This window comes from Oncorhynchus keta, chromosome 18 (genome assembly GCF_023373465.1).
Source record: "Oncorhynchus keta strain PuntledgeMale-10-30-2019 chromosome 18, Oket_V2, whole genome shotgun sequence".
Taxonomy (NCBI): domain Eukaryota; kingdom Metazoa; phylum Chordata; class Actinopteri; order Salmoniformes; family Salmonidae; genus Oncorhynchus; species Oncorhynchus keta.
This window is the reverse complement of record NC_068438.1, coordinates 33118086-33130288: the sequence shown is the minus strand read 5'-3', so window position 1 is coordinate 33130288 and position 12203 is coordinate 33118086. Positions and strand designations below refer to the sequence as shown.

General features: G+C 41.1%; 1 protein-coding gene across 1 annotated transcript; it reads right to left on the bottom strand.

Annotated features, from left to right (window-relative positions):
• Positions 1 to 2503: 2503 nt before the first annotated feature.
• On the bottom strand, positions 2504 to 4731 carry LOC118397566 (forkhead box protein L2-like). Its single transcript, XM_035792464.2, has one exon. It carries the CDS (start codon positions 4263 to 4265, stop codon positions 3348 to 3350), a length of 918 nt encoding a protein of 305 aa, XP_035648357.1. The 5' UTR covers positions 4266 to 4731; the 3' UTR covers positions 2504 to 3347.
• Positions 4732 to 12203: the final 7472 nt, after the last annotated feature.

The following is a 12203-nucleotide window of genomic DNA, read 5'->3' as shown; positions in this document are numbered from 1 at the left end:
ATTAAGGAAAGGGTCGCAATATCCTCTGTGCGCGCCACTTTTGCATCCATGCAAGCATATAAAGCAAACAAGTATTGGCTTATAATATATGAATGGCAACTTGTGTTAACTTGTATGCATAAAAATCCTGTTTTTTTAAATGCTAGGAATTAAATACAATTGCATTTTCTTGAACTTAATTGAATAATCCACATATTGCCAAAGTGACTAGCCAATTTAGTTTAGTAAACGAGAATAATTATTTTGGGATTAATCCACAAAATATATTTCCTTTTTAAACCCCTGACAACACTGCAGGACTCACCACAACTCAATTTGTCACCTATAGTTAATGTATAATATGCATGTCATGAACGACGCTGCGAAGGTGCCGAGGACGTTGCTTTGGAGCGGAGGGTGGATCAAGGTGAATGATATACTGTTGCATGATTACTGTCTACAGTCACATAATGATCTTGTCAGTCTAAAATAAGGTTCGAACTCACTGAGGGTGGACATCCCATTCAGAAGAGCCTAATGCATGACCCAGATTATGACCCCATATGAGACAACCTAGGATCAATCAAAAGGTTCTGCTAATGTGCTATCAGCAGCCTATCGTAAAATATTGGCAGAATTGTTGAAAAAGTATTGGTTTCAGCGCTGCAATAGTGATATGAATTATATTCATAATAATCAATACAATTCAAATCCAATTATGAAATTATGAATCCTTCTAAATAATTGTCATTGTAAAACGTTTTAAACCATACAATAGTCACCCGATAGCTGTGTGTGTGTGAACCTGAGTGTTGTTAAAGTGATAATAGGTGGAAGAGGGTTGAAAATAGACGTGTATTGAAAGCGTTTCACTCGTCACCACGTCTTTCTTATCAAGAGCGTCACTACCCCGGGGTCGGAACGGCTCTCTTGGGCCTCACCGGGAAATGCACTTACATCGAATTCAGCCGAAAGACGTGTGTAAAGACGTGTGTAAAGCTATAACATCCTATAGAAATTTAGGAATCAACATGAAACATCGTTTAAACCTATAGGTGGATGCTATTGTTTTGTAGCCTGTAGGTTTTTAACGTTAATGACACGACATATTGCCTATAGGCCTACGTTTGATCTTAGTTTTGATGATTCGTTTAGCAAAATATGCAGGAAAACAGTATTGGGTCACCTATTACTTTACGCTCAACTCAGCCAACTCGCACGTCACTTCTCTTAGCCCATATGTAAGCAATTGTCTTCGCTAAAATGAATACAAATATTGATTTAATTGCTAGATTTCATACAGGTAGGCCCATAACGGTCTAGGCTATTCAAGTTGAAATTATTTGGCCAAAAATGCCTTAGGCACATTTTTTCGAATATCTGGACAACCCAACTGATGGCCAAGTAAGGTGTAAGACACGTCAGACACGTCGGTCTTTAGATAAGAATCATGCAGTAAAGGTTAAAGGTCAGCTCCATAGTGTAACCGAACGTTTTGGGTGGATGGCAAAATGATTTTGAAGCCATCCATGGCTAAACTCCTTGGTTCACCAAATGCACCTTATTGTGAATGATAATAACAGGCCATAATAATAATAATAATAATAATAATAATAATAATAATGTATAATACTAATAATAATACAATAGTAATAATCAAGTGCCAATGCGCAATTATGCATGAGCAGTTGGTAAACACACAGAAAAAATCTCCTAATGCTCCGTAGAAAAGCTAATGGAGCTGAAGCCACAATTAGCTTAAACACATAATGTAGGTTAGTTAGCCTATATCATATCGGGATAATGATTAAATGGAATGACTTTGATGACGACCCTTAACTTCTGCAGCATCTGTTTCTCCTAAGCATTCGGCCTCGGAGCAACGCCTGCCAAAAAAACCCTCTAAAAAGTTCACAACGTATTCCTAAACACTCACGGCTTTTTCTTGGTTTTCTCTCTTCCATTATTGCACTCTGCTGACAAATGAGATGCCATAGACGTATTTGTTAACTCTAATAATGAATGTAGACTGTTCAGATAAGCCAAAAGTTCAATGTTTCATTTTGTAATGCATGCAAGTCCCCAGAGTAGGCCATGCTGTGTTTTCATTCCATTAAGGTCTAATAGCTCAACAGCTCTAATAGTTTATAATGAAATGGCATTTCCCAAAACTACTTTCGAAAGGAATAATATATATTTAATGTATAAAACTGAAATATCCAACCAACTCCCTGAAATGTAGCTATATTGTACAAAATGATTAGGCCTTATTACGCATCTGCTAGATATTTTGAGATTTTACATGTCAATGTTTTTAAAATAAGTGCAATTTAACATTACGCATTTTCGAGACTAAAAATACACACTCGGGTTTAGGCCTAAGTGAAGAGCATTCACGGACAGAATTCCAGCTCCAGAATTCCAACTTCATCTGTGGACTATATAGCTCTAAGACTACATTGCAAGCCTAATACGTTTATATAATACAGTTTTCGCACAAATAAGGATTAATTAATGACCAATGTTTTACTTTGAAAAAAAGTTTATTAAGACATTCACAAAACTAGAAAAAGAGGGAAAAGTGCTAATTTAACATGGTCCCAACATGAATGAGACAAAAATAATTACGTTTATAAAAAACAAGAAAGGTAAAAAAAAATCTGCCACTGGACTGAATGTTATCGGAAACTAAACCATCTCTATCAGAGGTCACGAAGCCTACAAAGTCAATGACCCCAGAAGTAACAAACACATCTTTGGTATTGCTCCTTCTGACGGTGCTCTCTCTCTCTCTTTCCACCTGCACTCCGATTAAGTACTGTGAAACGGAAAAAAATATATAAAAAAATAAAGACAGGCTAAATAATCCAATTTTCACCTGATCTTGCTGGAGTTGGCTCAGTTCACGATACTGGTTCAAATACGTAGTTCTAATTAAATGATCACTCATTCAGGTGATGTTTTGAATTCCAAGACAGGGGGAGGGTTTTGTGTATTTTGTTTTCAATTAATTGTATTTTGAATATGTATCCCCGTGAATAGGGAACTGGTCTGATTTGACAAATGTTTATAACATACTGTTGTGTTGCCTTCAGTCCAAGGCGCACGAAATGGCCCCCAAAAGTTCTGCTTTACCTCGTGCCTAGTCGAGACCTCTTAATATCACCATTTCCAGTTTTTGAAAATCCTCTCAGCATCCCCACTTGTATATCTTTCCATATGAATGTTCAGTACATTATTTGGATCAAAAGAGCCCGTCATAGTATTGTCTCTTCAAAAATACTTTTTTTCTGGTTTGAATACACAGGAATAGACTTATTGTCTTTCTCTCACGAGAGTCCATTTTACAAGTGGCCCTCTCGTAAACTCTAAATGTCAATCCTCGTGTGTAACGCAGAGTGTTTGCTCTCGTGATCCCAATACGAACAGTGCATCATGGAGAGCTCGGTAGGCTGGCGGGAGCAGGCGAACTGCAGGCCCGCTCCGTTGCTGGAGGATACCGGGGGCTGCGCAACGGTCGCGGGGCTCAGCTGCTGGGCATGGTGAGCGTGCGGGTGGTGGTGATGGCTCATGCCATTATAAGAGTTCACCATGCTGGGGAGACCCATGCTTTGCACCCGGGAGTACGGGTTGTATGAGGAGGGAGCGGACAGTCCTTTCACATTGACGGGACTCACGTTGCCACTGGCCATCTGACAGGAGGTGTAGGACATCGGGGTGGGCGGCTGGCCCAGCGACCATGAGTTGTTCATGAAGCTGGATTGCAGGTACTTTGGAGGGGACAGGTAGCCGTACCCATCACCGCCGAAGAGGGATTTCCCGGGCTGGAAATGGGTCGGTGGAGGTCTGAAGGGACGTTTCATTCTACGTCTCCTTCTGTAGTTTCCCTTCTCGAACATGTCCTCGCACGCCGGGTCAAGGGTCCAGTAATTCCCCTTTCTCTCGCCGCCTCCCTCGCGAGGAACCTTGATGAAGCATTCATTCAGACTCAAGTTGTGCCGGATACTGTTTTGCCAGCCTTTCTTGTTTTTCTCGTAGAAAGGGAATTTGGTTATGATATACTGGTAAATACCAGACAAAGTGAGGCGCTTCTCAGTGCTCTCCCGGATGGCCATGGCAATGAGAGCCACATACGAATACGGTGGTTTTTGAGACGGGTCCGTTTTCTCCGAAACTTTTTCCTGGACCGGTTCCTCTTTGGGTCGCTCCTTATCCTTCGCCATGTTGGTGTCGTGGACCATCAGGGCCATTGCGTCATCCTCTGGGTTTTGGTAAGTGGCCATCATTGCGCACACCAAAACAAAACAAATACAGCACAAATACAGAACAACAAACGCGATTAACTACACTTGCAGAAAATTATATTAGCCTTAGCACCTCAAGATGGACTTCAAAACAAAACTCTGAGGCTGCCTCCTTAACGTTGAGCGCGCAGAGAAATCCGTATTTTGAGCCACAGTTGGTGACTTATTAGGCACTAGACTCTCCTCTAGAACAAACGTTCTTCCAAACTGGTTTGTGATGGAGGCGCAGCCCAGGTTGTGGTTTGATTCCTCTCTAAGCCCAGCCCTTTTCGCTTTTTTTCCACAGGCAGACGGTAGGCCTACTAGTGGCGGTGGCACTCCAGTGCGTCGTGCGACGTACTGCTCTGTGATTTGTGCGCATTGGACGAGTTCCGCCTCTGTTGGTTTACAGCTGCGTGGTGAGGAATCTCTCGTCTACCCACTTCACATGATCAAATACATTTTCCTGTTCACACACGTTTAAAAAATAACATGTGTTAGAGTGGGATTTAGACAAGATAGCACTCATTGCAAGTGAATAGGAAAACAGTTTAGAGAAACGTTTGTGTCAAAAATAAATTATTAAGAGAAAGAGAATTTCAAGGTACTGTAATTCATTTCGTGAATTTCAATGCCATTCATGGCACGTGTTAATGTAGCATGGGACACAGTTATGATTGACAAAATAGCAAACTGTTAAGTCCTGTATTTATGTTGACTTATAGTTTGTACAAAATAATATCATCTTTGTGTTGTTGTATTGACTGCAATTGTCCACATTGTCCAATGATAAAACAAGGTAGACCCAATATAAATAGTATTTTCAGCTATTGTAAGTAAATATCCTCGGCCTATACACTCAGATTTACCTCAACGTGTTATTGCATTCCGACTGACTGTAGGCAGAAGCCTCATTAGCTACTGACCGCTTGTCCGCAGCAGCCGCAGAAAACCTGGATTGATAGTGCCGCTTAATTAGCAGGCATTGTGATGGAGGTGTAGGAAAGGGCTATACTCTTCCCTGGCCACCCATGTGGGTCCCGTCGGCTTTCTCCGAGATGGTATTTCCGTGCAATGAGAGCTGGCGCAGGTGGAACAGCATTGGCATGTGTGTCATCGCCCGCCACCGGACCACAGTCTTTGGCCCGGCCGGCCGCTGTAGAGAAGCCCCAGCTCGCCTCGCGGAGGAACAGCTGAACAGCGGTGAAAGCCAACCGTCTCTCAGCGCGCAATTACTACAAGACACAGAATGGGCCGTTTCCAGCGCTAAAATAAATACTTTTTTCAGGTTCATGATGATCTTTTTCACATAGCCTATGCTTTTGGACTGAAAAGCATATGCTGAAAATACATTACTCTGCTTAATTGTGTCTAGTTCAGAAAGCGTCGACAAAATAAATCATGCGGCTACTTTTTAAACGTGTGTCAATTTATCACATAGCAATGATATAAATAACAATAATAATGAATTATCATACATAGCCTATCATAGGCTTGTAATTTGTGTATGAGCGTGTCAAAAGGCACCACATGTAGTTAGTTACTAAGTGTAGGAACGTAGTTTGTAAATAATTATGCTTTCAAAATCATGCTAAATATGGTATAAAACATCCACGGAGTGCTGCATATTTTGAAAGTGTTGTACGATATACATGGTGTGGTCAAATGTGTTTGGAGATATAATTGACCAAAATGCCCAAACATTCGTTTTCACCCAGATTAAAAATGTATATTTTGGATAGCAAACACACATGAAAAGTCAAAGAAACAGTTTGATGGTTTTATTTTTATTTTCAAAATCAAGGTGAATACAGGCCTATACTTCACTGACATGCTACTTTAACAAAGCGACACAGATGCGGTGATGTGGTCTTTCAGTGAATGAAAACAAAGAAGACGCCACAAAACTTGAGCCTTTTGTTGGGCAGTTATGACAGTGCGCGTGTGTTTAGTAATACCTCGTGATATTGGGGGTTGTTTAGTCTTTATTGTTGCGGAGAAAGTCTGTGGTCTCTTCATGTTCCCATGCGCCCAAGTCCATGAGGATTAGAACAAGGAACACGAATAGAGAGAGAGAGAAGAAGAGTTGCTGAACGGTCAACAATTATAGAGGTTATCATTCAATCGTTTTGCTATTATCATATTGTTATTAAACAATCATTAATAACAACAGTAGCAGTAATGCCTATTGTGCGATAACATAAATTACTGTAATAACGTCATTAGACTACCAGTAGGCCTACTCATATGGCTCAGAAGGTCAAATAAAACGAAAAGAAAACGTCAAAAAACTTTTGGAACAACGTGGGAAGGGAAACGAAACGATGTTTAAAAGGCTACAAAGTCTCAAACTCAAGGCTAAAACTGCAGATCTGTTTCAATATATTTTTTGGTTTAAACTGGAATATTTACAAATTATTCAGCATTCCTGTGACAATAGATGATTTATTGTTGCCTAGGTCAGGACTTGTCTATGCCCTGCATGGTTGACAAGGAATATCTTGGCAAAATAGGTTCCATTGTTTTGGAACCACGTGTTGACCTATAGGTATTTATCAGTCATTAATGCCACTTATATGTTTTCTATTTTCAACTACATTTTTCTGAATACAATATTATTTTAATAAATAATACATACCTTTTGCTGACTGAAACGTTGGACGCTTGCTTGAGTCTTACTCCAAACGACTGCAGGAGATCGTCGACTTTTCCCCGGGCACACCTCGCTCACCTGCGCGCGGTATCTGGCCGGGGCTGCTACAGTCACGCGCGTCACGTCACAACAAGCTGTAAATAAACTTGTTAAGAATCTGTAAACTCCGCTTGCGCGAGGCCAATGTGTAACCTGAACTATAGCTTAGCTTTAGAGCGCGCTGAGGAATGTTAATTCGATTGTCACATGTTATCTTTATATCACGTTTTAAATTGGATAAAAGAGAACGAAGGAAAAAGTCGTTGGTTGACAAAAGAAGGTAAATACTATTAATCCACCCATTGTAACATGTACATTACGCTAAAACATGGTTTAGGCGCACTGGCAAATTAACAGTCTCATTCAACCAAGATTGCACCAAAGGGGTCATGCGTTATTTTTGGATGCATGGAAATGTTCACAATACCACGCTGCAGAAAGAGAACAGTTGTAGAGGGAAATATGGGTATAGTATGGGTATAGTATGGGTATAGTATGGGTATAGCTCCTGGATACACGTCTGAAGCTGGGCTATACTGTCTAAAACACTAGGCCTAACTTTTCTTCAACGACTGACTTTTCATCAGGAGTTCTCAATACCAAATGGCACTCGTCATTTGGTGAGGGATATGTTCAAATATTAAACTAAATGATGTAACATGAATACGAATTAATTAGGCATAATACCAAAGGTTTAAGCAAAATAACAATCAAATTGTTATATTGAACGAATTGATCTGAACAAAAAAGCAGACGTGCAATAAACCAAAGGCAATGAAGGCCTATCACTGCTGTACAACAAAGAGAATACGAGAGAGCCATGAGATAGACGCAGGGCAGCCTATGTTTTGTTCTTAGATAAATACACACCCTCTACAAATCCTTCTCAAATTCTCGCTTGATCCCCAACAATCATCAGCGAATAAACGCTTAGTGTAATAAAAAGATACAATGTAAAACTACTCCACAGCTGACAGGGTTCTGTTGCGGCTCAGCCGACGCTTTAATTGCAGTAATGATATATCACCTCGTAAATGCACCGAGGTTGTTATAGTTTTGTGTAAGTAGAAACAAATAGTAGTCAACATAATAATATGAACAACAATGATAATAAACTATCCAATTTTTAGTGGCAACCACCAGAATAATACAGAGAAATAACGACAACACCAAAATGGAGCGCATGAATGCGAGTGTGACTGTGTCGCAAAGCCCGTTTGAAGGCCTACAATAAGATAACAAAGCAAACATGGCAGCACCATCTCTTAACCGGCCCTCAGCTTTAATGCACATTGAAAGACTTAAATTCCTGTCCTCGCGCACTTCCTGCCCTCGGTCTAGTCGAGGATGTTTATGATAGGGTGCGCGTGAGGAATGCGAAGGACGAGATCCGCCAGGTCAGCCCGGGGACCGGGCCGGGGCGAACCCACCGAGTCACAGCCCACGGAGTGAAGCCATGCACTGGCAGCAGTATATCCAGTTGAAAAGAACAGGACATACATTAAGGTTAGGATAAAGTATTCTATAAACATATGTATTTGTAATTGTGGTAAACAATACCCATCATGAATTCATTATGTTAATGTGAATTATGTTTTCATTAATAATAATATTATTATTCATAATAATACGTTTTCACAAATGCTCGATGCATTTTTGTTGTACTAATTTCACTGCTGCAATAACATTTTCCGCCCAGAGTGGGGTTATACTGCATCTGGACATCACATTCAGTCGTGGCTATGCCAAGCCCTTATTGCTAAGCCTATAATAATATAAATGTCGAGCATTATTAGGCTATGTGCACTGTTTTGTATTTAATATAACCTGCATACATTATTATAACCATGTGACAAATGGTTGAATTGTTGAAGAACATAACTTTTTTAAATGTAATTGATGCATTCCTATACATTTTTTCATTTAGTCATATCTCGAATAAATCCCTCACAACTGATCAGTTAAAAACCAAGACACAGATCCCCCTTTCCACTTTTACGGTTCAATCGTTAAAGGTATTGATGTGTGACCAGCCAAAGCCGTGTCTCTGTTGCGGCAGTTATGGCGATGTGTTATGTTTTCTTTGGATATTGACTTACGTTTGACAAACTTTTTTGTCTGTTCATTGAGCCATGTGGGAGAAAAGATGGATCCTTCTGTGAAGAAGGAGGACGCGTCACAATGCTTCTCCATCATGGTTTCTAGGCTATGCCGACCCGAAAAATATCAATTTCAATTAGTCGAAATTCTGTCAGTTATTCATGTAGCCTATTGAAATATTGATAATGTACTACATCTCTCTTGCAAAATAGTTTGGTCTCTGCTGAAGACAAATCTGGTTCTGTGAAAGTTCCCAGAACATTCGTTAGGTTGCAGAAAATGTTCTCATAACACAAAAACTGTTCAGTTGTGTTGATGATTATACATTGTTTGTAGGACTATAAAACATTAGCCTGATTTTGCAAGAACTTTCCCGGAACACATTTCGTCTGTTCTTACCTGGAAACCTAATGAGAATGTTTGGGGAATGTTCTGTGGTTGTTATAGATTTGAGCCAATGTTAGGAGAACATTCCAAGGATATTTCAGTTAAAGCATTTTCACACAAAACATAACATTTTGTTATCAAAAACATAATTTTTTCCCTCATCCGAATGTTAGATAAAACACCAACAAAAACTTAAAGGGAATCTTAGCTAATGTTCTGGGAATGTCCCTGGTTTGCTGGGATAACTGGTGAGTAAATATCATACTGTGGTTGAAAATAAAATTAAACCAACCCTGATCTGAACTAACAAGAAAAACACTCTTTTTCATGACCATTGCTTACTAAATGTTTTAGTCTTAAATGAGAAAAAAACACATTTTAAAACGTTATGTTGTTGTGTTATATTTCTAATAGAGACTGATAAATACAGATGTGAAGTAGGTCTCCTCAGGTCATTGGTGCTTGAGTGCTTTTTGCTTTGTCCAATCAGGCCTTGTCGCTCAGGTCAAATCACATCATGTAAAACATGAATGAGTTCACTGCTTGATGCAGGTATTTGTGTATTTGAGAGTGCTTGTGTGTGAAAGTGTGTTTTTGCATGCATGTGTATGTGTGTGTGTGTGGATCGTATGTGTGCACACAATCATTTTTATCATGACAGAAATAAGCAATGAACAGAAAAAAAACATGCTCCATCAGCCCCTCCAGGGTAGAGGGGGAGGGTCACCCGGTCCATCAGAGTGTCAGTGCATCTGCACAGGGCAGGCCGATAGGGGAGGAGAGCCCCCTGGGTTCTCCCAGTTTGATCTCAATGGGTTACTGTGGATCATCTGTAGATGGCTGCCATGCATTGATACATCAGCAAAATACTGCCTCCTCTGAATGGCATCCTTATGAGCGGAGAGGAGGACAGGAGAAGGGGGGACGGCGGATAGAGGGATGGGATGAAAAAGGAGGATGTACCCACAGCCCTCATGCAGCGCCTCAAATGTGTCTCTTCTTCCTCCTCAGAAAGAAGAGAGAGGATAGAGCAAATAAACAGGGACCTCCCCCCTGTTATCCTCCCTCTACCCCCCCCCCCCTCTACCTCCCCACCCACATGGATTACGCTTTGGGAGGTTGAGGGGATGGGGGCATGAGAGGAGTAGACACACACACACGCACACACACACACACACACACACACACACACACACACACACACACACACACACACACACACACACACACACACACACACACACACACACACAACTCCATATCCACCTCGACACTCAAATAACTAGTGTGTGTGTTGGTGTGTGTTCTTGTGTCAGTCTGTTTTAATTTAAGATATAAAATGTATTAATAAAAAGGGTGAGGGGCTTCCTTACTTTGTAAATCCCCCTTTCCAACACACAGATCATTGTCAAAAATGATGAAGGAGCCCCCCTCCTCCATGCCTCCTCTTTCCCTTCTCTCTTGCCTTGAGCGGAAGGTGGCTGTGGTGTATCCTAGTGGCGTTGTGTTTGTCTTCCTTATATCCCAGAGGAAGCCTATGGGAAGCACTAAGCCCCTCTCCCCTGCTCTGCCTGCTCTCCCCTGCCCTGCTGTCTCATTAATATCATCCATCACTCTCTTATTAACTAACAAGCCTGTAGTCTTTATAGTAACCTGGCATTAACGCCACAAAGGGACTGCTGCTTGGACAGTAAAGTATCAATTATATTCTATTGGTTGACCTCTGCCTAGGTCTATGAGCTGCATTCTTATTCCTGTATGGAGTAAAACAACAGATGATCTAACCATTGTGATGAACGAGAGAAGAAGAGGGGAGAGGAGGGGAGAAGAAGGAAGAGGAGATGAGAAGAGAGGAGAAGATGGGAGGGGAGAAGAAGGAAGAGGAGATGAGAAGAGAGGAGAAGAGGGGAGAGGAGGGGAGGGGAGAGGAGGGGAGAGAGACAATGTGTTCCTGTTAACCTCTGCTGAGAGGTGAAGCGCTGGAGCCTCCTGCCAACAAGATTCTCTTTGAGGCTTTCTTGAACCGGGGCCAGGGCCTAAATGACTCACAGGAGCGAGTGTGTGTGTGTATGCGTGTGTGTATGTGTGTGTGTGTGTGTAAATGTGTCTGTTTTTGTGAGAGAGTGTAAGATAAGGTTATGTTTGAGGAAAACAGTGTGAATGTGTGCATTTGTATGTGTGTGAGTGCATGTGTGTGTGTTAGATGTGTGTGTGAGGTGTGTGTGAGAGTGGGTGTGTATGAGAGCGAGAAGCATCCTCACCTTCCAAAATAAAACATTAAACCCACCTTTCACATGGCTAACCTTCCAAACACACCCGTCAAGTCAGAATCACACTCAAATCTTCACAACCCAACTAGAGTAAAAAAACTCAACACTTTTCCTCATCGTATCCGATGGGATTAGATTCCAGACCAAATCAAAACAAGTCATTAGAGGTAATTACCCAGGTAGCACGACTTCTCTGACCAAACAAACATGGCTGCCGACAGACAACCTGAAGACGGATCAAAGCTACTGTTTGACAGGAATCAGCCGACAGAACTCAAATAACCGCCATTTTACAACCCACACAACTCACTCCCTCTCTCTCTGGCTTAGTGTCAATGCAAACTACACACTGACCAAACTGTTCTGACGTCTCAATGCAGAAACACACAGCTAAAAAGATGATTAAACGTTGAATGACACAAGGACAAAGACATCTGGAATGAAACTTGAATGTGTTGACCTTCACAGTTGAGATGTGTGTGAACAGTTGAG